The sequence below is a fragment of the Bipolaris oryzae genome (genome assembly GCF_000523455.1).
Source record: "Bipolaris oryzae ATCC 44560 unplaced genomic scaffold scaffold_27, whole genome shotgun sequence".
NCBI lineage: Eukaryota > Fungi > Ascomycota > Dothideomycetes > Pleosporales > Pleosporaceae > Bipolaris > Bipolaris oryzae.
In genome coordinates, this window is record NW_006911303.1 from 23,652 (window position 1) to 50,195 (window position 26,544).

Consider the following 26,544-nt stretch of genomic DNA (forward strand, 5'->3'; position numbering starts at 1 on the left):
TAAATGCCATGTCCTGTTCCACACCCCTTTCTCTTTGCCTTTTTCTTAACCCCTGAAATAACCGGAAACCAAAAAACCTCGATTCATTAATCCCACCCGCTCCTATCACGCACCTGCCGCTGACCCATCCTCGCCCCTGTCCCGTATTCCCTCTGCCCTTGGCTATTCCCCAGCACCGTGCTATCCCGACTGTTAAACAACGAGTTGGCATTGCTTTCCGTGTACCCTGGCGGAACGGGCCATTGCATGTCGGTCGAGCTAAAGGGATAGCTTCCGAGGTCTGTATCCACACTTGTGATATTCGCATGGCTCCGCGCAGAAGTGTTGAGCGGATGCTGTAGCCCACTACTACTGTCGGCTTGTCGGCGGTCGAGAAACGAGTTGTCTGGGCTGTCAAAGTCGGGTCTTGTGAGGCGGAAACTGTCTTCCATGCGCGACTGGGTTCGTGGTGGAGGGAGAGCGGATTCAGGAGGAGGATGATGATGATGAGGGAGTGAGTCTACTCTTGGACTCAGGATAGAGTTGCCGTTGGTAGATGCGTTATCGCGTTGGTTCTCGCGCGTTGCGCGTGGGCCAAATGTCTCGCCTTGTAAGCGTGGTTTCCAGTCGTGAATTCCGTCTTGTATCACGCGTTCGTAGTCTTCGTTCAAACTAGGAATCCGCCTGTGAGACAGGGAGAAATTGTCGATTTTCTCGCCGAGGCGTTGGATTTCGTTTTGCATCAGGGTCGCCCCATCAAGACTGGGTGGTGGTGGCGGTAGTGCATGTTGAGGCGGCGGGCTAGGAAAAGAATGCGCTGCTGCTTCAACAGTGCGCGAGTTGTCGGAACGGTTCGTACGTTCATTGCGCAATGGGGCCTCAAGTTCCACGGGTGCGTTGGGAATGGGCATGGGGTCCCATGAACGCTGCCAGCACCATGATTGCTGTTGTGTGGCTTCCAAGTGCTCTGCCTGGCCGTTACTCACCCATTCAGGCAGGCGCTTCAAGTCTGTATTGAGGAAGTATCGCACCCCGTCAGTATACTTGAGGCCTTGGACGTCAACGGACAAAGTGGAGAGGACTTGAAGGATTCCGTAGAGGAGAACCCAGCGTCCGAGACGTGCTTCGCGTGGCGACATTTGCTTCAAGTTGGTCGTGAGCTCAAATTGCTCGCATTTATCGATCAGAGTAGACCCTAGGTAGCATACTGGTCAGAATGAAGTTGCTATAGTCTCCCGAGGACATCAGCTTACCATGGAAGTTGGCCTCCAGCTTTTCAATGTTCGTCGCATCACTGAAGATAATAGAAAGCTGCAAATTTGCTTTCGCATCTTTTGTAGTATCCTTGGCCTTATCCTTCTTCAGCGATGCAAAGAAGCCCTTCTTCTCTTTTTCCTTGACATCCTTCGGTACCTCTCTTGGCAGTAAAGGGTATGGATGCGGTATATGTGCATAGCCATTCTTCGCGTCGTATCTGACCAACATGTCCGTCATTCCAAGCTCCGGGAGATCTGCACTGAAGTTATCATTCTTGCGATGGGCCATCTCCCATTTTCTAGTTGCGCGCTCTTCACGGGGATTCCAGAAGACATCTCGATCGACAAAGTATTCGTAGAGAGATCCAAAGTCTTCCTGTAGTCCATGCACCACTTTGCGGTTGAGCCAGGTTTTGTCAGAACTCGGTGGCCAGTTGCCGTAGATACCTGTAAAATGGGAGATGAGAAACTGTCGAAAATTCTGATAGCTTTGGTAAACCGGACTATTGGTGGCCTTTGGCATGTCTTCCCATAGATCACTGAAGTTGAAACTGGACAGTTTATCCTCTGCTTCCATGATACGCAGTCGTAGCGTCTTTCCAGCAATGCCTAGATTCCGTCGAGTGACGACTGACAAACGCTTAAAGTCGGAACGGTCTTCAAGTTCTGGTGTCATGACGCCAGACAAGTGGACAAAACTCTCGAGGTATCCTTGTCTCCATCTCACAGTGTCTTGCTCCGCCCACGCGAGAAGCCCAAGAGCATGCTGGATATTGTTGCGCAAGTCGTCTAGTCCGTGTTGACCCAGGTAGTTTGTAATCATTTGCACGCTACGCTCTCGAGCCGTTATGCCTGATCTGGCATCTGAATCAAGGTCGTACATCACTTGTATTTCTGGTTGTAGTGTGCACAGCATTTCATACACATCTGAACCGACGATGGGCTTTCCATGCAGCATTGCCAAAAAATTGCGGATAGCGACAAAGTGTAGCCTTTGCGCCTGAAGTGTTTTCACCTTGCTTGGTGCTGTGAACCATATCTCATGGGTAGCATTGCATTTTTTGGTCTGACGAAACGACGGAGGCGAATTTGAACGATCTAGATGGTGGTTCCTGGGGGCAGCTCTAGAATCTATACTAGAATGTACTTGGTCGATATTGAAGGAGGATGGAGATCTTCCATTTGGAGAAGTTGGACTCAGCATTCGTGTCTGAGTAGATTGCGGAAGATTTGGCGAAGGCCGCCCAGATGCCGAGCTTGCGCTTTCCGAAAGTGTCCAATCATCAACATCGTTGTCGTCTATTTGACCGTAGAGCAAAGCGTTGTTCAGCCAAGTAGAGCCCGCATTCTGCAGTACTTCCAGTTCTGCTCTTATAGATGGTATTGGGCGATCATCGTCAGCCTGTTCCTCTTTGAAGTAGATGAGCACACTCCCATGCTGCATATCTTCATCCTGGTGCATTGTGTCAGAGACAAGCGTGATGCTACGAATCAGTAACAAATACATACATATTCAAACCCTCCGTAAGGGCGCATTCCGTCCTTGCCTCCACTCCATACTTTGAAGTTCATCCATGTCTTTTGATTAGGCGACAAGGAGTAGGGAGCTCCCGACTCGGATCGAAATACTGGAGGTATAGGTGAAGGCGCAACCGTTTTCTTTGCTGGGACGCCCCCACCTCTGCCGCGAGGTGCTGCGGTATCCTTGCCTTTAGTCTGGAATTTCATATTCTCTTTGCCCTTCGAAGACACGTCCGACACCGAGGCCGACTCAGCTGTTGGTGGTTTTATTCTTCGAGACCGACTTTCCGACGATACATCTGTGTTGCTGCTAGACACTGTGAGAGAACGAGAAATACCGGTCCTTGGGTTAGTGGGTTCAGGCGAAGTGTGCCATTCTGCGAATGTATCATGACTTTCAGAGATGGGTTCTGGGGATTTGCCTTTCGCTAAGCCCTTCTTTTCGTTTTTCTCGACTTGCTTTTGCTGGACTTTCCGGCTTCGAGCGCCTCGAGCCGACATTTTTAAGCGATATTGCAGACGCAACCCCTGAGTTGTGTTTAGAGGTACGTCCTTGGTAGTGCTGTGGGATCGTGTGAGGGCAGTATCGAATATCCAGGAAGCTTTCTTGGGCGAATCTAACGAGGGTTCGGGGGATTTGGATACTTTCGTGTCAGACAATATGTGGCGCTGGTTGCTGGCCTAACGTCTCCAGTCGATACTCCAATTTTGCAGCATAACCGAAGTGTCATCAACAAAAAGGACAGTATATGTTGGGGTGATGTGTCAAAGTCGTGGTACCCGGTTGAAATAGGGACAGGCAAGAGAGCAGCTGAAAGAAAATACGACTGCGCCGCAAGAAGGCGTCAAGGCAACCAACACAGGCACAGAAGAACACAAACAAAAGGTCCAGAAAGTGTGGAGAGCGGGATAGATTTGGGATTGACCAGGTTGCCTGCAGCTGCATGGGCTGGAGCAATACATATTGGAACCTAGCTGTTCTCGAAGATTGATGTCTGCCCGTCCCGGCACTCAGGATGCGGAGCACAGGGCAGTGTCAGATGCGGACTGGCTGCTGATAAGAACTTTACGCCTACCGGTTGCTGCATGTTCATCCGCGAAGCGAGCAGCCACAAAGCAAAAGCGACGTCTTTGCAGGAAAGCTGCATAGCCGGACAGGGAGACCAATAGCAGTGCAGGTCTTGGGTGTCTGGGGTCAAAGGCGCAGGAGTGGCCCAGCCGAGTATGTTGGCAAGCCGGCTGTTGTGCTCGTCTCAGGCGTCAGCAATCTCCTTGCTGTTGAATAGGGGACGGAGACGGCACGACGGGTGTTGAATGCTGCTGACATAGTGTGATGTTCAGGAGGACGCTAGCATGGGACACTGCACTCTATATAGTTGGAGAATGACGATTGACACGGGCTCGGGATTGACAGATTGACACAGGGCTCAACTTTGGTCTGGAGAGACAGATAGCGTACACCTAGGGTAAGGGGAGCTTCGACCCAGGGCACTGGATGATGAGCAAAAAGCTCGCCTGCAGGGCGGGGCCGGGGAATGCTGGGCTGGATGGCATCCATCTCTCTCAGTGGTGCGTCTGGCATACGGGAAGTGGGTTGGGCGGCGACAGCTGTTCAAGCTGTCTGGGCCCACTGCGCATGCCCGCCTATGCCCGCCTATGTGCGCTGGCGGCTTGGACGCGAACCCAGCGTAGCGAAGGCGCACCGAGGATTCGGGGTCTGGCGTGTAGACAGAAGGTTAGCGCCGCGACGACGTTTGATAGTGGCTGTTGGCTTGAGGCCGGTGTGTGTGTGGGTGGTGTGGGTATGTTGTTTGAAGGACGACATGGTGGTGTCTTGGTTGGCTAGAAATGCAGAAGGCACCATCCAGCCACACAATACCAGCCTCCCCCGCCATTCGCCCATGCCCACTTTAAAGTATCGCGCCCGGTTTCCATCCACAATACGTCACATCGGCTCACCTCTCCGAGCATTGTCGCATACTGCCGCCCACTCGTAGGCAAGGCAGAAACTGATCCCGGACCGTTCCAGATCATAAAAGCACCCCATTCGACCCTTCTTCTTCTTCTGCTTCTGCGCGTCGTCATTTTGCATCATCTCATCGGATTGCAGTAGTACCCCGCCAGGCCTCGCCCATCTGCTGCTCTCCTACTACACACAACTATCTCTTGCGTCGAGGCCGTCTTGCCCGCACCCACTGCCATCATGTCCTTCGCCGGCTTATCCTTCATCTTTTGGCGCATCTTCCAGTTCGTCACCCTCATACCGACGCTGGGTATGCTGGCCTGGTTCGTCGATTGGTACAACTCGCGCCGGCTCCTCACTCCAACATCCATTCTCGTTCTCTTCATTGTCTCGGTACTCGGTGCAGCATGGGTCATGGCCACTCTCTTCCTCTACACACGCGCCAGGCACTCTGCCAAATTCGTTGCCTTTATCGACCTCTTGTTCGTCGGCGCCTTTATTGGTGCCGTCTATGCGCTCCGAGGCATCGCTGATGCAGACTGCTCCAGCATCAACCGCAGAGGATCTTACAGCACTGATCTGGGATTGTTCACTATTTCTGGAAACACCTGGGGCTGGGACGTGGACCGTTCCTGTGCTATGCTCAAGGCGTCATGGGCATTCGGAATCATGTAAGTGTTTCGACCCGACGAACAAGTCCGCTGGTACTAACACTGAAGTCAGGAACATCATTTTCTTCTTCATCACGTCAATCCTGGCCCTGCTCGTTAGCCGCCATCACCGTGAAGATCGTGTCATCGTTAAGCGCGAAGTTCACCGATCTCGTCACGGCCACCGCTCTCGTAGCCCCCGCTACTCCACCCGAAGCCGCAGCCGCAGCCGACGCAGCTATGTTGTATAAGCACTTGCTGTCATGAATATGAAACGTTTGTATTAATCAAAATATCATGAGTATGAGGATTCGGGACCCACGAGGATTTGGGAACATGTGGCAGACGAATGTGATTATATTACGAATTTTCTTGGAAATGCCGCCATTTCACCAATGCCTGCAGGTATTGGAACAGAAATGGAATGAATTGGCACGATTACGACGATTGTGCGAGGATATCCCCTAGTGTCGAGGTTTAACATTGTTTGTTTATTGTAGATAGCCGCATAATCTCGAATATGATTTCAAACTCCACCAACAATAGCATGGCCATGAATGACTTCCGCAAATACAGACTTATTCACACTAGCAACGGCTAAGACGTGTGGGGCCAAACAGCGTGTCAATCGACAAAAAAACCGGTCAACAACGTAGAAAACAAAGTTGCTGATGCCGGGATATCCGTGGTTTGCATAGAGCGACGTTTGACTCGCATCGACCCTGAGTCCCTGACACGCCCTACACCGCTGCAACCCGACCACCACGCTAGTGAGCTAACACCGCACGAGCAATTCTTTCCCATAGGGCCTCTGAAGAGCTTTGGGCATGACCAGCAAGGCGTTTCCTATGGTTACAAAAAAATAGCTTGCCGACTTGTGGTATGAGAATGTAGTTGATATCTTCTTTTGTACAAATGCATGGTGCGCGGGTTCCATTGCCCGCCCTGCTCCCATATATGCCATTCCTCTTTCTCGTGATACCGGTGCAAAGACCTCTTACAAAATACATAGTACAGTGATAATACTGCTGCTACCACACTCTAAAAAGAGCCATGCCTCCCAATTGCCGCTCCACACACTCTCTTGCCTCGAGGATGCCCCGATCGGTCGTGACAAACATGCACTCGCCAGGATGCGTAAGTCCCTTTACGTAGCTCGACTCGCGCGTTCGTGTAATCTTGCCCAGATCCTCGCTTGTCAGCCATATCCGCCGCGTGGGCTTTGAGATCAGCTTCATGTTGGTCAGCACCGGCTCGTTCTGCCAGTACTTCAGTCCCAGCCATAATCTCCTCCGCGCCGGGTTCTCTGGTACGTGTACGTCGTGGACCTGCTCGTGGCCGAGTGGCGCCTGCTCTTTCTGGCCTTGTGGGGTCTTGACTGGGTACGCAAGCCAGGGCTCGTCTTTGAGTTTTTGCGCCATATGCTCTAGTTGCTCAGGATCTTGTTGTGCTTGTAGGAGAAAAGGCTTTGGTGGTGTGGGTCCGCCGAGTGTGACGGAAGAGAGGAAGCCTTCGCGCTGTAGGCCCAGCGCAATTTTGACGTGCATTTTAGAGACGGGTATCGATGTCAGCCCGAGTCTGGCTTTGGATGCATTTTGCATGTGCGAGCACACGTGTGCTAGGTTGACGAGAGACATGGCGGTGGTGGTGATAGGATTTTGCCCTCAATGGGCTGCGAAGCGAGCGGGCGCGATGGCGGGGGGAGGGGGATTATGTTCTCCAGGCGATGGACTGTACTGACTCCACAATAGGTTGGCGGCGATGCTCGACGCAGCGGCGAGGCTCAATTGCGCGTCGTGGTGTTGTCGGCGGATTGTTCGATTGCAGCAAATTTCTGGATTGGCTCGGAAGTCCGCAAGTCACGAGTGGATCGTCCCTCGGCGACTGCGATTCGATGGAAGCTTGCCAGCGCCTAGTCAACTCCCCGCTAACAGGCGGGCGCTTCGAGGACGACACAAATAGAAGTCTACGCAGTTATTGCTAGGAGCTATGATCCGATTACATGATAGCCTTGCACCCTATATATGCCTTTGATCTCTTCATGCTCGTCTTGAATGCTAACAATCTGGCGTTGCTACTCAGCCACAGCCTTCTCCACATATTAGGCTGTCAGATATCTTGGACGCCCGACTAGACACTCACACTCACACTAACACGATGCCTCCACAGCAGGGTGAGGTGTCACTCTTGACACTGTAAGTAGTGTGTCCTTAGGCGGGAAACGCCCTCTTTTCTGATGTTTTCTACAGTTTCGCAGATGTGCACTACTACATCTCCCCGCCTACACAAACCCCCCCACACCACCGCTTCGACAAGAGCTCCTATGTCTATCTCTACCACGATCCCATGCGCCAGAGTGGGCGCATCGAGATAGCAAACCATGCAGGCACTCCCCATCAAGATGCTTTTGCCGGTCGTAAGTCTTCGCGAAAAGATATGTCTTGCAGAGCGCAAAGGCTGATGGCGGATACTGCACAGAACTGGACACAGTGAAGATTGAGCAGACATACAAGCACCCATGTCTGTTCACCCTGACAGTCGACGCATTCCAAAGCCACAATGGAACCGCAACCCCTCATCAAGACGTGTCGCAATGGCACCTCCCTACCCCTGACCCCTCGAATCAGGGCAAATACATGTACAGGCTACACACAGTAGACATGTACTTTTGGACGCCAGAGGATGCGAGTCTCTTTCTAGACTCCATCCGCAGAGTACTACAACCACACCAACTGCAGATCACGCGCAATCCCAATGCAACCCCAACACACTCTGAGCACAAGAACGATACGTTTAGTCCTGTCATTGCTCGACTGGAGAATGCAGCCATATCACACACCAGCCGGAGCCCAAGTATCAGCACTACACAGTCGTTTCCTGGTCCTCCAAGTGCTCCTCCACCAACATCGCCCCCTGCAAGCGAGCAACCGCCCAACTACGCCCCAATGGCTTACAACCCTGCTGCGCCTGCCGCACCTGAACCCATTGCTCATCGTGAGAAGACACCTCCACCAGAAGATGCCAGTGATGGAACTGGTCTTGGAGCCTCTGCTATGCATGACCAGCATGCCGCGCAATACAGCAATCCTTTGCAAGCGTCGTTCGCTCCCCAGCCAACGTCGGGAGCATACTTTCCTGGACCACCTGCTCCAGGACAGGGCTTCACTGGTCCACCCGGCGTGCAGCGTACAAACACCGCAGGATCAGTACCAAGTGCACCGCAGAGCCCGCCATCATTTGCGCCACCACCATCTGCTCCTCCTCTAGGCCAAGTCAACAACACTCCGCCCCCGCCAGCATTGAGCCGGACTTCAACCATGCCTGTTCAACAGTATGCCAGTGCCAACTATCCCAATTCCCCTGGCTTTCCTCCGGCTCCTCAGTCTCCTCCCGCACATTCAGCCGTGCCCTCGCCTGGCTTCCCACCCCAACAGTACCAGCCCATGGCTTCACCTGGCTACTCACAATTTCAATACGGCAGTACAGCAGCACAGGCAACACAAGGGCAGAGCATACACCAGCAGGCCTACAGGCCGACTGAGAGCGAAGCTGCTGTGCACCACCACTCGAACCCGAATGCACCACAACGCAACTCCAACATTGGCAAACGGGTGGACAAAGTGGAGAAGGGCATTGGCAGTTTCTTGAAGAAATTGGACAAGAAATTTTGAGGGCCCGGGAAACGAGCGCAATGTTTTTTGTACCTACTTTGGAGCTTTTTAGCAAGCGTAGACGTGTGACGGAGTGACGGCCTTGATTAATGAAATTACACACATACCCCTGTACACATTTCACCGCCACAAGGGCAACAAGGGCGACTGTGCCACTTTGAGGGGGAATAGATCGACGGGTGAATAGGCACGTGAATTTGCGATTGTTATGCCGGCCGAGGAGGAGCTCTAATCAGAATTTGGTGCTAGCGTATCCTTGAGTCTGCAAGCGCCCAAAAATAGCACGAGGCTTTTGGCATGACAAGGCTAGAGCTTGCCTCCCAACGCTGATGTGAGAAAGCTAGAGATAAAAGTCAATGATGGTGCCAGTGATGCCAGAACCCCGCATATGGACAGCAAAGTGGTCAATCGACACGGTACTGACATGTGCATGTTTCTTTTGAAGCTGGCATGTATACGCAGCCTCCTCCTTAGCCTTGGGCCCCAGCCACAGGACCCCTGGCCACAGCTTCCAATCAACACAGCATTCCGCATCATTCATCAGCCTGCCGCCAAGGCAGGTATCCGGGCGCAGCCCAGAACATAGCTTACAGCAGTCCCCCTCCCCATTCCTGTTCACTTGTTCCTATTCTATACATCTATAACGCCGAACATCCTGACCACAGATACAGGCTTCGCGACGCTTGCCTGGCTGTTTGGACGCAACGGTTCCACGCCTATCAGTAGCGCATAACAGGGCCGAGGACGCGGGCCTGCCGAAGCCTGGGCGATCCACACTACTCGGAACGAGTGATCTCATTGCGAAAACAAAGCTCCGTTCACACTTCTTGGTTGACGCACTTACCGTTTGACCGTTTGGACGTTTGGACCAGACCGGTACAGGGTCTTATCAGTACTATGTTTTTGCCCGCCCATCATGCCACCGACGAGGCTTTGGGGAAACGAGAACTCTCCAACCAGGCCAGGACCTTTGTTGTTGTATGTTGAATCCCTCCTGCCCTTGCCCGCCTGCCACAGCCAACCTCAAACGCTTCGCCCGAATCAAACTTTGCTAACGCTTGGCTGCACAGGTTGGAGTTGCTACCGGAGGCATCTTCACTATACTCATAATCACTTATTTCCTCACCATCAAGTATCGCGCACCGTCCGCCCGCAAAGCCCAACAAGCACAAAAAGACAAGTTACCCTCGCTGTTCTCGTGGAAGAACTTCCGCAAGCGCCCGCGCCGAAATGGATACTCGACCAGTTTGCAGGATACCGAGTACCGCGGAAGCACCAGTAGAGCAAGCGGTGAGATGAGCGGCGCAGCAACAGGAGATCCCGAGAGGAATATTGGCAGTACCAACACGAATGGCGTTGACCGCAATACCTCAATTCGCAGTGTTATGACACTCCCCGCATACTCTTCTGCCGCGAGGGAAAATGAGAGGGTGCTGGCACGAGAGGGCGAACGGGCAGGCATGGACAACGTCATTGAACTCCCAGAAACACAAGATGAAGAAGAAATGCAACGAGAGCAGGAGATGGAGTCTCTGTACCAAATCCGATTGGCACGGCGAGTCGAAGCAGCGGAACGAGAAGCACGCCGACAAGCGCGGAGAGAGGCACGAGCACGAGGCGACGTCCAGGCACTTGCAGACATTCGACGAAGAGCAGAAGAGGCAGCAGATCTCTCTGTATCACAAATGCTCATTGCCGAGCATCAAGCCAGAACACGAAGCCGTGAGCAACGGGTCTCGTCTGTAGCCTATGGTGATCTCGGTGTTGCAAGGCACGATGGCACTCGTCTACGCGCAAACTCTTCAGAGAGCGACCATCGCCCCCTACTTGACTCGGCAGCCTCCTTTGCTAGTGGAGGCGGTCGGTCTCGTGGCTACACCAACGATACCCACCAACGCGGCCTCTCCGTAACCTCCCTCGCTCAATCTGTCGAGTCCCACGCATCTGACGACTACGACTTTGCCGATGCTTCCCGTACTAGCTCGCACTCACATTCGAATGGCAATAGTGAAGGCTTCGAGGTGATCTCTCTAAACCCAGAAACAAGTCGCAGCGGAAGCAGCGCACCGTCGCCACATGTAGACATTCCAGCAGAAGAAGCCCCTGCATACGAAGACCCACCAAACTACGAAAGCCCGATCAATACCAGAGCCCCGCAATTACCGGCTCTGAATCTGGACCTGGAACGGCTGCCCAGCATACAGATTACAACAGAGCCAACCCCGGTGGATGGGCGAGCGCCGTCCCCACTGCGATGATGATGATTCTCCTACGTAACCATTTTATTTCTCCTAAATAAGATCATCTGTTGTTGTTGTTTTGGCTGTCTTACACCGGATCTAGATGGCCGTTGCAGCTTCTCAGTATTTTTCTACCTTTTGCTCGAAAGAGTTATTCGTTCATTTTGCTCTTAGATCCACCCATCAAACGATTATACGAAGGCATCTATTGTTAGAGACGCATTTTACCCCAAAGCTTTCTTTATACACATATTTTTGCATAATTTGTTTTATTCTTTTTTTTTCATCTGCGCCCCATGAAGGCGTGTATACATGGCAGAGAACAGGCGGTCCAAGCTGTGGAAAAACGGTTGCTTGGTCTAGTGGATGGATGTTTTTTTTGGGGAGGTTCTACTATAGGGCATCACTGAAATATGCTAGTAGATAGTAAATATGCAGCCCAACAGTCTCTCAAAAATGTTTAATCGCATTTGTTTTGGTCGAGAAAGAAAAGGTAGTCGTGGCGTATGCAGCTACAGTAGTCCAAATATTTCCTTTTCCGTTGTTGGTGAATAGAGGATTCCATGCTATTTCTTCTGCCACTGCTACTGTAATTCCTCGACATCAATGGTATCGCCTCCATAGCACCTTTCAGAAAGCCCATGGGTACGGCTCAACCAGTTCCTAGCACGTCTACGCATCGCATTCATGCCCACTATATGCACAACCACAGCATATCCAAGATTTATTTGAATCTCTCAGAAACTGATGCCAGTAGCACATCACTAGATGTCAGAGTGAGATATGTTCCCTCGAGTCTTTCTCACTTGGACTTTTTTAGACTTGTATACTTGATGCATACTTTCAAACTGCTTCAACTTCTCATTCAAGTGAAACCGCCGCAACTTCCTGTAGCAATGGCGGAAGCGAGTACTTTTGGAGATTCTAGGGGTTTTGGGGTAGCACGAGACTCGGCCTGATCGGATACTAGAGTAATGTGTACCTGCTCAGGATGACACTTCGTGTATGTCTCGAGATCAATTTTGATGGAAATTTTGAAGCAAGGTGCTTGTTTCTTGTTGAGATGATAGTGGATTTTATGTAGTGGCCCGTCGATTCGGTAAAGTAGCTGCGAGCGGCCATCCAAGGCCAGCTCTCCTCATTGGAGTAATCTGTTGCCTGGTGACATATCGACTTCATTAGCTGAGAGATACCTTCAAGATCGTTTCCTTGTGGATAGGGATACGGATGCAAATGGTGATGACCAAAACACTGCCTCTCCTTTACCTACCAAGATGGCATTAGGGGGAAATGCGCAGCCTCCTAAATATAGTCATAGGCACTTGATCATTGTTTTAGTGCCAAGGGTTCCTACGAATTTTTTCAGGATCGTTGTAAAGTGACAAATTGACCCAGTCCAGCATCAGATACTCGCCCAGTAGGATACTGGAAGTAAGACTGGTTGATCCATCCAGTCACAGTATGGAGTTCTTACAAAAGCCTGCAGAAATATACCAGCAATTCCTCCAAAAGCAACTACTAGGCGTCCTACTTTCTAACACGTAAATGGCAGTACCTCCAATAGCGAGAATATCATGAAGATCCAGAAATCATCAAACGTAGCTCAAAGGAAGAGACAAAGCTCCATGGCCAGCCAGATGCTTTTTCTAGACCTTTCTCTATTGATACATGGTCTGTACAGACCGTAAATGGTGAGATATAACTAATCCTCGATGAGCGTGAAGAGGGGAAGAAGAGCGAGCATATTCTCTCTGGTCGTTAAGATGCAAATGCGGAATTTCCAAGTACCAAGATCTTTACCATCTATCCCTACTCGAGTCCCCGCTGTACCAAATCAATCTTCGGAACATGGCCAAGTTATGATGACTCGACGTGGATCGGTATCATCGCATGCTCAGCAACCAACGGTTTTCGAACCAACAAAGCGCCCCGAAGAAGGGATTCATTCTATGGGTTCTGAAGATGTTGATGATATGAAAACGGGCTTGTACATTCCCCTGGATCGGGTTCTAAGATGTGTGTAATTGGCAGCTCGATGTTTACAAATAATAGTCATGTAATTAACAAAGAATGGCAGATCCCAGGGAGTAGTTATTTGAACGCCGAGGAAGAAAATTCCCAACGATGATAAGAGTTAAGATGCTAATATGCTTTTGTAATCGGAGGCCCTCAGTACCTAGGAGTAGCAAGAGACCCGCCGTTTCTTGAGGGAAATAGAGCTTATATGGCAAACAACTAAACGAGATTTTTCCCTATTTATAGAAGAAGAAAGGGGTTGATTTTTGCTGGAGAAGACATTTGTGAGCTAGCGGTGATATGTATAACCTGCCTTGAGTGGATAATAACTACTTAAGAAAAGGAAAACGCAGCAAAGTTTCTATCTGATGTTTAATTTTGCAGTTTTTCCATTTTTCTCTTTATGCTGAGAATATTTCGAAACGACTAGGTCTCGTGATTTTGAAAAGGCCCAGAGAGAGAGAGAGTTAGTTAGTTAGTTTGCCTGGTTCGATCTTAGAATCCCTCAAAACCCATTCTATAACTGCTTTTCCTTTTCAAGAGATGGGATGGGAGATTTCTGAACTTCCCTAAGAAAAGGATGGAATGAGAAAAAAACCAAAAGAATGGATTCATGACCACTTTCCATGCTTTCCGATTCCGAAAATGGATAAGCATGTTTTTTCTACAGTGACAATTCTTGCCTTTTTCCTCTCATTTGTATGAACGAGAGAGCAAAAGGACTTGCGTTTTTCTCTCTCTCTCTTCATCTTGAGTTGTCCAGGATGACCCTTGGAATCATGTGGCTATTGATACAAAAGGTCCGAATAACGGAGATCATTAAGCCATACATGTCCGCGATGCGTTGGCACAATGGAGTAAACGCGTAATGAGAGTTTCGCAAGCTACTTACCTGCTTGATGGGAGTAAGGAAAGCAGAAATGCGGGGTTGCGGACCAACAACGCACCAAAGTGCTCGAGCATCAGCAGATCAAACAAGAGATTGAGGATTGGCTTTCTAGAACATGATTTTCGCACATATTGTTGGTTTTCGAGTTGATCTGCGGTTAGAGAGGTGTCGTCATCGGATACACCATGTGTACCTCAGGTGACCCAAATCTCTCTCGAAAAGCACCTTTTTTTTTGTCTCGAGCATTGCCATTCCTTCTTCCACCTGGAACCAGAATTGTGTAAACTCAAACTTGTTCTTTTGATGAAGAAGTTATTTTTGTTTGTTCATTAGTCTTGACAGCGCAAACACGATATGATCCCCAAGACTCGCTTACGTAGCACGCTCGGATGCTTGGTCATTTTCCTCTTCGCTACCTTTCTCGCTACCACTGCCTTTTGCTGTCTTTTTTGCACCGCCCTTCGTCACTCTCCTCCAACTGGACCAGCGCAGCGACCGCACTTTCTTTCTCTTGTCAGCAATGACCTCAGTCTTTTTTTTTCCCACACGGCGGAGTGCAGATCAGACGGTACGGCCTTTTTTTTTTCCCCAGGGCATGGGTATACCTGTTCTGTATGGAGGCTTAAGTGTACTTGGCGTTGTTACCACTTCTAATTGGCGTGGATCACGAGACTGCGCTAAAAAAGACAAAAGTGTAGCTAGACTATTCTTTTGCAGGCAATTCTGCCATGCCAGGTGCTTTTGTGCCGTTCCTTTTTGGGCCAACAAGATCAAGGTGCACGTTCGTTCGGGATGGATTCCTTTCGCTTCAGTCAATTGTTTGCGGGAACAAGCGAAGGTCGGGTCGCGTAAGTAAGTAAGTAAGCATAGTTAGCAGGAATTGGATTCTGGAAACAAACAAAGGTATGGGGCCAAGCGATCTGCAGACCCTGGTGGTGCTTACGGATGTCTCGGAGGGCTTCAGCCCTGCTGTCAGCACCAATGGCAGATGGTAGCGCGCTCGTGACAGTGCTCTGGCTTGGCATGATATGACTTTGTCAAGCAGCCAGGGCTTGGGGTCGTGTTGTGCTCACGCGCAAACATGTTCCCACTCCCGGTCAAGCGGTTCGTAACGCCAGCCATGGCTATAGTGATGGTATCGCCAATGTCGTGGCAAGCGGCCCATGATGCAACGTCGAGGCTACGGCGCATGTCTGGGCACTGGACTGGGTAGTTGGGTGCTCTGAAACGGAGCGACGAGCGTGCTGGACAGGACCTCTGGACGAACAGGACGTCTTGAAGCGATATTGCACATGTTTGGGGCGCAGAGCTTAGCCGGCCTGAAGGGGCCTAGCACTTCTTGTGCCAACGCGGCCAACACTGCTATTTCCGGGGTAAAATCAATCAATCGGCCCCCCCGTGCGTAGCCAGCCACTGCTGAAAAGCAATTTTTCCGAGGGATTATCGAGGGGAATGCGTTGCTGATGTGTACACTAGAATTTGTTTGCATCTGTCCCGCACGGCTGGGCTATATTGATGTGCTACTTACTAAGTAGTATAGTACTAAGCGAAAGAAACAAGCTGTGCGCCGCCGACTCCTTTTATCCGTGGTTCTAGAAGGGCTCGTAAACAAGTACGTCGAGTAGGGCCTATCTCTGTACCCTTTGTTCCGAAAAGATGAGCTGGGTGCATCTCCCGCGTCGCCAGTCTCACAGGCCATCAGCATACGCCCTGCTGATTGGCTGGCTCGCTCATGTCCATGTGTTCTATGCAGCCATGCAGGGCGCGCTAGACTGGCCCCACGCCGTCGTTGATGCCATGGATGCTCCGCCCTGTGGTTGTTGCGCCATGATAGCCTGAAGTTTGGGCGCCCGCCAGACGTGTTATGGCACATTATCCACACGCATCAGGAAGGTCAGGTAGATTACCCACCTGGTTACCGGACCTTTAGCAAGATCGATATGCGCCGATGGGCCAGTGGGAAGACGAGGAAATGCCATTGCTGCTTTGCGAGGCCACTCCTGCTTTCTTCTTCAGGGCCCAGCGGATAGGGGAACCTGGCTCCAAATAGCACCATACCCAGTAGCGTGATACACACGACTTCCATGCGGATCGTCCCTCTTTCATGCATGGGCCAAAACATGATGACGAGCAAACAAGACTTCCGCCAGAGAGGCGTCTCGCGACACCGTTGACGAGAGGCGTTTTTTTGGGGGTGGGGGGGGGGGATTCTGTAAAGATGCGAAAGTGGCTTCCAGGGGGGGGGGGGGGGGGGGGATTCTGTAAAGATGCGAAAGTGGCTTCCAGCCACAACCTGACAAGTCTACACCAACCAACCAACCAACCGTCGGCTCTCGCTTCCATATCAACCGAAGAGGAACCGGACCAGGTGCCTCTCCACGACCTCGACAAGCGCCACCGAATCATTGGTGCAGCGCCCAGAGTCATGGAGTGTCGACAATAGAGTGGACCCCGGGCCTGCCGCGCGTGGTCCTTGTACTATCCACTGCTTGCCTGATCTCATGCTGGTCAGATGACGCTCAATTGTTCACCTCTGCCCAAATCGAGCATGTTGCTCTGTGTGGGGGGTGGGGACGGGAAGCATGTTGATGACATACACTCTACAGGATTCCGAGGAGCTTCTGGGCTATGCCGCATGCTAGGAGGTAGTACAAGTGCGCCGACAACGCTGACTGTCAAGTTAGAGTTGTATGTACCATTAGATTAGTCCACTTACACACTCTACAAGACTTTCCCCGCGCCGGCTATTGTACGTTTCGTGTAGAGACGCCTGTCAAAGGAGTAATAGGCTAACATCCTTCTCCGTTGCGCCTGCAACATGGATGCCACGAGCTGCGCTATCATCCTAGCGCGTCCCGTACTATCGGTGGGGGACTGGGGGGAGGATCCAACACACCAGCTTACAGTGGGCCCCCAGATTACAATTCTTCGAGGCCATGCGGAGGCACACTCAGCATGCTTGACCCATCTGCCAACCGTGCATCACCTACTTGATCTGCTTGTTCCCGGCGCCGGTGCTGCATCTTTTTTCTTTCCCTGCGCCACCCATTTCCTTTTCCCTTCCATACCCGCTTCATGCCTGGCCGACTCGGTATGATATTTTTGAACAGCAAGACAGGTCTTGTTTTTGGCATGTAACATCTTTGCCCTCCAAGCGACAAGACGAGACGAGCGTCAACCGACCTGCCTGCTGCAATGACCACTCAGCCCCACGACTCCGATTCTGCTTCGTTTGTACTACCAGAGTACATCCATCCATGGTTACGCGCAGTCGTCGTCTTGGGCTTTGTCAGCTTCTTCGCCTCGGTATCCCTTCTACTGGTCCTCACCTACAAGCTCGTGTCCTGGCAACTCCGGTCCAAACGGAGTAACCAATTCGTCATCCTAATCTTCAACCTTCTCTGGGCCGACATACAACAATCCCTTGCGTTCCTGCTAAACGTCGAATGGCTGAGACTGGGATCTTTGGAAGTGAAAAATCCTATTTGCTTTGCGCAGAGTTGGCTAGTCTCGACGGGTGATTTGGGAAGTGGCATCTGGTGTCTCGCCATCGGTCTGCATACCTTTGCGTCCGTCATCCTAAACTACCGACTTAAACCCCGGGCCTTTTACCTAGCTATATTCCTGCTCTGGCTATTCATCTTTGGGATTTCTACCGTTCCTATCTTCGTGCATGGCAAGGGTATCTACGTTCGATCCGGTGTATGGTGCTGGATCAGTCATAACCATGAAGACCTTCGACTATGGACCCATTACTTCTGGATCTTCGTCGCGTAAGCATCATACTGCCAGCCCCGGTGTTTCATGCTAACCTTTTTTCTCAAGTGAATTCGGCAACGTCATCATCTACGCCCTTATCTATGCGATATTGATCGTCCGCATTCGCTCGGGTCACTACAAGCCCGAAGAGTCTGAACGAGTACGGTCCATCGCTAACCTCATGGTCGTATATCCTCTTGTATATATTATCTGCACCATTCCTCTCGCCAGCGCGCGTATGGCGGCCATGTCAGGCAGCCCACCGTCACTGGCACGCCTTTGCCTCTGTGGCGCAATCATCACTTCCAACGGTTGGCTCGACGTCATCCTCTACACAATCACCCGACGTATCCTGATATTCAGTGATGAACCGCCCTCTGAAGAAAACGGCATAGACACATTCGCAGTGTTTTGGGTAGAAAAGCCAACACGCTTCGGTGGCGAATGTACAGTCGAAGCCACAAACTCACATGCAAAGACCCGAAGGGGCAAGAACAAGAGCAGGATCACACTCTCCTCAAGCAACGATAGTTCAGATGATCTCGTCAGCGCAGGCGCCACAGACATCAAGCTCATCACAACCACCCAAGTCACCAGTGAATTAGCACAGCCCGAGGATGTCGAAGAAATGGAAGCCGGAGCACGAAAAGCACGGCCTCGAACACCAAACTCAAGATGGAGCACCGAATCGAGTGACAGCCGCAACATGAGTCTAAAAGACTTGTCTTTACCGCACATCCCATAATGACAGTTTTTTTCTTCTTCTTCTTTTCGCCCAAAACTCATACTACAACCCATTATCACTCTCCCCTGCAACCACACGGGAAACGAGCACTGCCCGAGCCGGCCATACGACACAACCTAGTGGGAAACAAGCATACTCCCCGTAGTAATCACGGTTTCTGCAACGGAAAGAAACACACTACCAATGCAACTATATGTGTTCGTGGCCTAGACCACCGTGCAACCCGAGAGTGGGCGGAGGGCGGGGGGGGGCCAAGGGGCTAAGGGACCAAAATACCCAAGTCCCGTTATTGTATATACCTTTACTTTCAACTCTTCTTACGAGGAACAAATGTGTCAAACCAACCTCCCATGTACATAGGCAAACAACAACAAGAACACCAATAACAACAATCCAAAAAAAATCAATAAATCCATGACTTTTTCCTGACCTCCTTCTCATTCTCTCTCCCCCTTCTACCTTCCACACCCCCGTCCTTTACATCCATATAACCTGAATTTTTTTTTAAACCCCCCCCTTAAACGCCACCCGAGAGCGCTTCGGGTTCGAAAAATTAAAAATAAAAACTCATGACCTAACTATCTCTCCCTCCCCCTACACCCCCGATCCATGTCCTTATTCCTCAGACACCCCCCCCCCCTTATTTTAAGTTTTATTTTTTTTTGGGAGGGAAGGAGGGGGGAAGGGGAAGTTGACGGGGTACTCGGGTTCCGAACACCCAGCGCTTCGGCTCATGCCAAGCGTCAATGCGGTCTCCGCTTTGTTTTGCATGGGGGAAGGGGCAAGGTAAGGTAAGGTAAGGTAAGTAGATAAGTGGGGTTTCGCACACCCTAGTAATGTGTGTTTGTGTTTGGGGGGGGGGGAAGGGTAGCTGGGATGGAAGGAGCCAGTATAATTACGATGGTGGGAGGTGTATTTCAAGGGCGTGATTGACCATGGCGTGTAGTAGATTGAGGATGCACGCGCACGTGCCTTTGATTCTCTCTCTCATAGAGTGCATCGGAGACCCACCCCATACGGTATAAGATACGGGCTACGAAGGGGGGAGGTGAGTATACGTGAAGCACACTAGAGCCATTGTGTTCGATATCAGACCAATGAGAATTGCGAGCTATTGAACCAACTACCTAGTACATGTACCACTTGCTTTGTTGTAATCCTCATCCTCCTCCTCTTTCCATCGTCGCCATGAAACCCATTCGGGCATACAGTACCATAAAGGAAACCCCACCCCCGCTAATATGCCACAAAGGAAAATAACATACATACGTACATACATGCATACATACACCCACACACACTGTTGCTGCCTTGCTGTGTAATTACCTCCAAACCAAACCGAGTCAAAAAGAAAAGAAAAAGAAAAGAAGAAATGGGCCTAAGAAACCAAGCCAGGAGAAGCCAAGTCATCAAAAGTCGTTAATTTAGCAATGGATTTTGTCCCGAGTATGATCTATCCCTTCATATTGAAAAGGATAAAACACAAGAAGACAATACAAGCTCCTGCCTTTCCCTCCCTTCAAAGAGTAAGAAAAAGATGAAGAAGAGAGGCATACAATTTTCTGCAAAAAAAGGGGAGACAAACAACTTGTCCCAGTCTTGATAAGGGGAAAATAACCCAGAAAGGTGTAGAAGAGACAGATGTAAAATGGTCGTACAATGACAATGTCCAAGTAGGCTTTTGGAGTAAAGAAGAAGACGAAAAACCAAAGGCCAAGAGACATAAACATCATCCCTTGTGGAGCCCAAGAAAAGTGGGCCTCAGGAAACCTTATCGAGACCACACCCAAGCGCACTCTATGCGGCAATCGGTTGTTCTTCGCCATTAAGCTCATCATCTTCTACATTCTCATCAACGCCAAATCCGGAATCCCATTGGCGCCTAGAGCTCTTCTTCTTGCCCTTCTTGCCAATCTTGACCTTCTCGCTTGTCTTGGCAATCTTGCCCGTGACAACGCGGTGCAGGTCAACGCCCTGCGTCTTGACTTCAACGCGCTTGAGCTTCATTTCTTGTACAGCTTGAAGAGCTTCCTGGTTGCGGCGCTTAAGATCGTCGGCGAGACGCTCATTTTGTTCTTGGAGTTGGCGTTGCGAAGCAGTCAGGGCGTCGATGGTCGCACGTGTATCTTCTTCAGCAAGGCGGAAGCGCTCCTTCATCTCTTCTATTTGAGCTTCAAGGAGGACAATTGTCTCGACGCGGGCATCACCCAAGAGACGCATCTCGGTAATTTCGTTGTTGCGGTCCTCGAGCAATTCCTCGTATTCAGCCGCGCGCTTCTCGGACGAGTCTTGGAGGTTCTTGATCGTCGCCTCATGTGACCTGATGACGGCATTGAGAGAGTTAATCTGGTCGTTGTGTGCACCGACAATGTTCAGTAGCTCATTAGCTTCCGCCTCGACGCGTCTGGACAGGGAGTCGTTCTCTCTTCGGTAACTCTCATTCTCAGCCTTCTGGTTGCTAAGGTCCTCCTCGAGATTCTCAATCTTCTCCTTGAGAGCGGTAGTATCTTCGAGATACATGCGCTCCTTCTCAGCAACTTGCTCAATAAGGTCCTCAATTTCGCTTTGTTGACGCTGCACTTGGTTGTTGAGGTCGATGATGTTGGCTTGAAGAGACGCAATCGTAGAGCTGGTTGAATTCTCCAATGCGGCATACTTGTTAGTAAGGTCTGCGAGCTGAGCGGCGAGGTTGGCAACTTGGACATCACGGTCTTGCTCCAGCTGGTTGCGTGACTCAGTCATGTCGGCAAGATTGTTCTCAAGCGTCGCGATATCTCCTTCAAGCTGCAGAATCTGCTGCTCCAGTCGACCAATTATCTTCTCGGCGTTCTCACGAAGCTGAGACTCAGACTCCAGCTGGTTGTTGAGCTCATTTTCGCGCTCCTCTGCATCCTCCTCAAGTTCACTGATTGCAGTTTCCTTTTCTTGTTGGAGCTGGAACAGCTTCGAGCGAAGCTCGTTAGCCTGGATACCAGTATCGTGAAGACGAATATTGAGATCTTCAATCTTCTCGTTGGCTTCATCCAAATCAGCCTCAGTCTTCTCGCGTTGAGCACGCTCGGCAGCCAGATTGTCACGGTATTCATTGAGTTGCTCCTTGAGCTCAGTGACGGTGTCTGTGAGATTCTCGATGGTGTTTGCGTGCTTGTAGACTTGCTCGATTTGCTCATCCCGCTCGGTTTCGGCAGCTTCGCGGGCAGCGGTCTGAGTAGCTAGACGTTCCCTGAGCGTACTCATATCTGCGGTGATGTTGTCGACATCGGCTTCCATGCGCTCGATGCTTTCTTCCAGTTGCTGAATATAGTCGTTCTTTTGCTCAACTTCGGCTTCTGCCATTTCACGGCCCTCCTGTTCTGCAGCACGCAAATCATCTAGAGTGGCTATGGCCTCCTCATGTTCTTTCTCCATACGGGCAACCGTGTCGTGGTGGTTATTTTCGAATTCAGTGGCTGCGGTAGTGACTTTGTCGAGGTCTTGATGGTACTTTTCAAGAGCTTTTTCAAGCTCTGCCATATTCTGCTTGTAGGCTGCATTTTCGTCCTCAAGATCAGCGATATCAGAATCCTGTTTGGTTAGCTGGGCCTCTTGTTCGTCATTCAGGTTGGTCAAAGTAGCATTGCGCTCCTCAAGCTCAAGAATGGTACGTTGCTTGTCTTCGTTTGCTTTGTCAAGCGTGAACACGTCCGACTCTAGCTGCTTCACTCGCTCCTCGGAGTCACCGAGCAGGTCTAGCACACCTTCGTACTGTCGTCGGAGAAGAACCTCAGTCTTTTGAGAGTCCTTGAGCAGTGTGATTTTCTCCTTCAGCTCGTAGAAGATGCCACCGAAGAGCTGGGGAACCTTCTGCAGAAGCTGTTGGTTGGTGACGCCAGATGTGGTACCAGGGAAGAACTTCTCAATCTCAGCGCGTATGTCTTCAAATCCGTGTCGCAATTCAGCCAAGATGTCGCTTGAGGAGGCACCAGCCTCGACGAACCTCAAGTTCTGCAGCTCAATCGTGATCAAGCGCAATGCACCCTGGGACTCGCCCAAAGCTTTGCTGAGCTGTTGCAGCTCCCGTTCGTAGCGCTCAATGGCTTCATCTTCGATCTTGTCCATCATTACTTCATCGCCTTCAGTCAAGCTGTCGCGGTGGAGCTGCGAAAGGGTCGGCAGAGACTCGAGAGTCATTTGGCTGGAGATTTCGAGCGCACGAGAGGCGTATTTGCCAGTGGGGATAGGCTCCATGTCGAGGTCTTGCGACATGTGAAGGTCTTCAGGGTCAACCATGACGAGCGCTTCTTCATCATCGGAAAGATTGACAGGCTCCTCATTGTCATCACCGTTGTACAATGAGGATGCCCGAAGCTCATCGATTTGTTGGCGAGCCTCATCCAGCTGCACTTGCAGCTCGTCGGCGTGTGCATCGGTAATATCAATCTCTCCGAGGCGGCGAGCCTCAAGCTGGTACTCAAGATCCTTGATTTTTTCATCTTGTTCGCGCAGCTGGCGGCGGAGCTCGAGGAAGAGCTTCTTGTCTTTCTTCTGGTGGTCTTCGAAGCTGTTGACCTCTTGACTCAGGTGGCTGCGGCGAAGCCGGCGCCTGGCACGGCTGTCGAGTACTTGTGTGAGGGGCGCAAATTGAACGCGGTTGGAGTTGTTTTCGTCGACCTCATCGACACGCTCAATGTGCAACTGGGCAGGCATGGACATGCGGGAACGGCGGATGTTAACAAAGCGCTTGCGGGCAGCGCCAACACGATCCAGGTGGGGGGTCAGGCCTGGAAGTGGTTGCGTGGAAGCTTGCGGGGCCATGAGCTCGTCCTCGTCATCATCGTCGTGGTCGTCAACGGCGACGGGAGGCTCAGAGTGTCGTCGTGCGTGGCGGCGGGTGGTATGGCTGCTCTGCGTCTCGACGTTGATATTGTCTCCCTGTTGCGACCGCGAAAATGATTGCTGAATTTCGTGGGCAATCTGGTCCTCGTCGTCTTCAACCGCAATTCGCTTTGTGCGCTTCGTCTGCGAGAGCTCAGCAGAAGGCGAAGCAGTCCGCTTGCCGCTGGAGCTCATGTCTTCTGAGGGCGTCTGGAACTTGGTGGATGGGCGGCCACGCTTTCGTCGTGGAGCGTCGCCAGGGCCCTCGTGGTGGTGCTCAGATGGTAGACCGCTAAGACGCGCCATGGTGTTACGTCTAGGGGTCAATTACTATATTCGACAGCTGCTGTTAGCTTCTACTGTGCCAGGAGAGTCAATCACGCGTGATTTTGCGCGTGTTGGAGCTCCGTACCTATCTACCAAGGAAGAAAGCGAAAAAAAAGGCCAGCCAGAAAGACGAGGTCCAACCAGTGAGCGGGTGCAAGGCCAAGAAAGGTCGGGATAGAATGAAAAATGGGGTACCCAGGCGGAGGGAGCGCGGTGGAATGGACAGCGGCGGGGCACAAAAAGGGCAGGGCAGGGCCGGCTTTGATCTAGTGTGGGTAAGAGGAGGTTGAACGGGCGCCGGGGATTGTGCGACTGTGCGTGAAATGGGGTGGTTGGGCAAGTGGAGGCTTTTTGCTACGTCAATGCGGCCCATGCATGTCCTGCGCCTACGCTAGCCCTTCGTGGATGACGTCGACGCGACGACCTCTTGGGCGCGTCTTCACTAACACATGGCTACGCACTCGCTGCCTTGGGCCCTCTGGTATACGCCTAGTACCACTTGAAACTTTGAAGCCCGCTCCCATACAGGTTTTTGGCGAGTGAACGGCTGGCGCTTGCAGTCACCCCCACCTCACTCGACGTCACCACGTGAACGGCTGACCACAGGGCGCCCGCACAATCATCAGCGGCTGATCTTCCCACGGCCTGCAATTAAAGGGTTCAGTACAGACAGCCCTGTCAGGGGGATTTCCTCGCGAGATGCATGACGACGCCGGATCCCCTCCATCATCACCTCCCGCACGTGGCCTGCCATGTATCCGTTCCAAGGTTCCATACACTACATACTGATACCTATGTGCGTACATATACATGTACCCTTTCTTACTTTTTCAGCAAGAAATCGCTTTTGAAAAACAACCCTTTTGTCGCGCTGGCAACTCCGTAAACCCCCGCCATCGGCCACGTGCTCCAGAATTGCCAGTATGCCCATTCGCTCCACGACTGTCTCTTGCGCGTACTCTTGTCTCCAGCAACGCCTTGCAGATCGACACGCACCTTCTCGTACACGCTCGGCAGACTCTCGGCGTGGTACTTTGTGCGCAGCTCCTTGTACTTCTTCTCGTCGTAAATCTCCCAAAACTCTTGCTCGGTATAATATGCATGCGCGTACAGACACTTCATGCCCCCAAGCGCCGTCACCTTGGTTTCCAAATCGCGGTTCAGCTTGATGAAGGCCTGGGCATCATTTGGCCCCACGTCCCAGATGCCCACGTCCAGCAGAATGTCATCCTTGATGTTGTTGCCCTGCGAGAAGCTACGTTCGCCTAGCGGTGCCGATTTGACAGGACACAGCCAAAGGGGCCAGATGCCAGTCTTCTCATCAATCCATCGGATGAACTCATCTGCTGTATCATACGGTACCCCGTAGTCTTGGATGATTGTCCGGGATGCGAGACCTGACCGGTGCAGTGCATGTATCATTGTTCGTGAGTACATGAAAGGATCTAATAGATAGCGAGTAATGCGGTTGAACGGTGTGACAAAGTACTTGAATGCCCGTAGTCCAGACCAGAAGACGCCCCGATCATATCTGAACAAGTACGACTGTGTAGGTATGAGCTCCCGGTACGTCGTCTCATCTCCCCGGGTCCGTTTTACAATGTCTTCGGCGTGCATGTAGAGCCAAGGGTCTGTTGGTTGGTCGAAGCTCTGGATCTTCCTATCCATTGGCGCATCCGTCAAGCGCCCAATCATAATCACTCCGCTCTTCAAAGAGTACATGATGCCATCCATGTAATCGACGGTATGGTCATCCTGGTGAAGTCGAAGTTGCTTTACCGCTTCTTCTGTACTGCTGACCGGTATGTACTCCAGTTCTACGTAGTTGCTGGCCTGAATGAGCTCCATTTTGAGTAGCGTGATGACGCCCAGGCTTCCACAGCTCCCGGCGGCTGTGAAGAATAGATCCCGATGGTCCTCCGCGGATGCCCACACAACCTCACCGTTCCCGAGGATCATCTCTATTCCCGAGATGGTGCGGTCAAAGAGCCCATATTTGTAGGAACTGCTTTCCCCACTGGTGCCAGCAAACCTAGTCACGTCCATTAGTATCCATGGCTGGAAGATATATCATGTTCCATATAAGAAAGGTGTTATGGGCAAGAATCTTGAGCAATTTGGACTTGACCGCTCGAGTGCAAAAACAGACGTGCCACTCACCCACCACCAACGGTAATGTTCGGCAGTTCCATGACAATCTTTGGCAGGAGCCCCTTTGCCATGGTAGCTTCTACCAGCTTATCCATTGGAACATTCGGCTCTACAAGTACCGTCTTCTCTAGCTCGTCGAATTGTAGCACGTGATCCAGCGAGCTGACGTCGATGATTTGATTGCGCGCACGAGACGACGTTCTTGTCGACAGCGTGGAACCATGATATATGCGAAAGGGTGTCTTGGATGCGCTGAACTTGGCAACCTGTGCCGCAAGGGACGCCACTGTCGCATTATGTGTTTCCATAACGAATATTTGGTGATATGGGAAGGGTGCAAGGCAGTGGTTGAGTGAAAAGAAGGTTAAAGACGGAGGCGGGATACTTTTGCATATGTACGCGTAGTATATATAAGCTGGGCTGCGCCTTTCTCCACCATCCGTCCGATCCTGCCAAACTCAAGAGTCGACCAATCGCTCCGGACCAAGAGTCGCTTTTGTGCGGGGCACATGGAATTGCTTGT

At 51.3% G+C, this 26,544-nt stretch overlaps 11 protein-coding genes across 11 annotated transcripts; 5 read left to right on the forward strand and 6 right to left on the reverse strand.

Annotated features, from left to right (window-relative positions):
* Window positions 1-86: 86 nt before the first annotated feature.
* Window positions 87-3,257, reverse strand: COCMIDRAFT_24082 (uncharacterized protein; the record flags this gene model as incomplete). The annotated part of the gene is made up of 3 exons (XM_007687201.1): window positions 87-1,186; window positions 1,233-2,688; window positions 2,745-3,257. The coding sequence occupies 3 exons, from the start codon at window positions 3,255-3,257 to the stop codon at window positions 87-89; spliced, it is 3,069 nt and encodes a 1,022-aa protein (XP_007685391.1).
* Window positions 3,258-4,959: 1,702 nt separating this feature from the next.
* On the forward strand, window positions 4,960-5,620 carry COCMIDRAFT_88316 (uncharacterized protein; the record flags this gene model as incomplete). The annotated part of the gene is made up of 2 exons (XM_007687231.1): window positions 4,960-5,390; window positions 5,443-5,620. 2 exons carry the CDS (start codon window positions 4,960-4,962, stop codon window positions 5,618-5,620), a joined length of 609 nt encoding a protein of 202 aa, XP_007685421.1.
* Window positions 5,621-6,400: 780 nt separating this feature from the next.
* On the reverse strand, window positions 6,401-7,006 carry COCMIDRAFT_24084 (uncharacterized protein; the record flags this gene model as incomplete). The annotated part of the gene is made up of 1 exon (XM_007687202.1): window positions 6,401-7,006. One exon carries the CDS (start codon window positions 7,004-7,006, stop codon window positions 6,401-6,403), a length of 606 nt encoding a protein of 201 aa, XP_007685392.1.
* Window positions 7,007-7,526: 520 nt separating this feature from the next.
* On the forward strand, window positions 7,527-9,040 carry COCMIDRAFT_88286 (uncharacterized protein; the record flags this gene model as incomplete). The annotated part of the gene is made up of 3 exons (XM_007687232.1): window positions 7,527-7,564; window positions 7,619-7,785; window positions 7,848-9,040. 3 exons carry the CDS (start codon window positions 7,527-7,529, stop codon window positions 9,038-9,040), a joined length of 1,398 nt encoding a protein of 465 aa, XP_007685422.1.
* An 897-nt stretch (window positions 9,041-9,937) lies between these two features.
* COCMIDRAFT_88294 (uncharacterized protein) lies at window positions 9,938-11,298 on the forward strand (the record flags this gene model as incomplete). The annotated part of the gene is made up of 2 exons (XM_007687233.1): window positions 9,938-10,018; window positions 10,111-11,298. The coding sequence occupies 2 exons, from the start codon at window positions 9,938-9,940 to the stop codon at window positions 11,296-11,298; spliced, it is 1,269 nt and encodes a 422-aa protein (XP_007685423.1).
* Window positions 11,299-12,446: 1,148 nt separating this feature from the next.
* On the forward strand, window positions 12,447-12,662 carry COCMIDRAFT_88450 (uncharacterized protein; the record flags this gene model as incomplete). Its single annotated transcript, XM_007687234.1, has 1 exon — window positions 12,447-12,662. A coding segment is annotated over one exon (216 nt), but the record flags the coding sequence as incomplete, so codon positions are not given.
* Window positions 12,663-16,906: 4,244 nt separating this feature from the next.
* COCMIDRAFT_88299 (uncharacterized protein) lies at window positions 16,907-17,116 on the reverse strand (the record flags this gene model as incomplete). Its single annotated transcript, XM_007687235.1, has 1 exon — window positions 16,907-17,116. A coding segment is annotated over one exon (210 nt), but the record flags the coding sequence as incomplete, so codon positions are not given.
* A 264-nt stretch (window positions 17,117-17,380) lies between these two features.
* On the forward strand, window positions 17,381-18,689 carry COCMIDRAFT_2994 (uncharacterized protein; the record flags this gene model as incomplete). The annotated part of the gene is made up of 2 exons (XM_007687187.1): window positions 17,381-17,958; window positions 18,011-18,689. 2 exons carry the CDS (start codon window positions 17,381-17,383, stop codon window positions 18,687-18,689), a joined length of 1,257 nt encoding a protein of 418 aa, XP_007685377.1.
* A 1,424-nt stretch (window positions 18,690-20,113) lies between these two features.
* On the reverse strand, window positions 20,114-20,515 carry COCMIDRAFT_88397 (uncharacterized protein; the record flags this gene model as incomplete). Its single annotated transcript, XM_007687236.1, has 1 exon — window positions 20,114-20,515. One exon carries the CDS (start codon window positions 20,513-20,515, stop codon window positions 20,114-20,116), a length of 402 nt encoding a protein of 133 aa, XP_007685426.1.
* Window positions 20,516-23,153: 2,638 nt separating this feature from the next.
* On the reverse strand, window positions 23,154-23,375 carry COCMIDRAFT_88399 (uncharacterized protein; the record flags this gene model as incomplete). The annotated part of the gene is made up of 1 exon (XM_007687237.1): window positions 23,154-23,375. A coding segment is annotated over one exon (222 nt), but the record flags the coding sequence as incomplete, so codon positions are not given.
* A 1,317-nt stretch (window positions 23,376-24,692) lies between these two features.
* COCMIDRAFT_24089 (uncharacterized protein) lies at window positions 24,693-26,329 on the reverse strand (the record flags this gene model as incomplete). Its single annotated transcript, XM_007687203.1, has 2 exons — window positions 24,693-25,902; window positions 26,031-26,329. 2 exons carry the CDS (start codon window positions 26,327-26,329, stop codon window positions 24,693-24,695), a joined length of 1,509 nt encoding a protein of 502 aa, XP_007685393.1.
* Window positions 26,330-26,544: the final 215 nt, after the last annotated feature.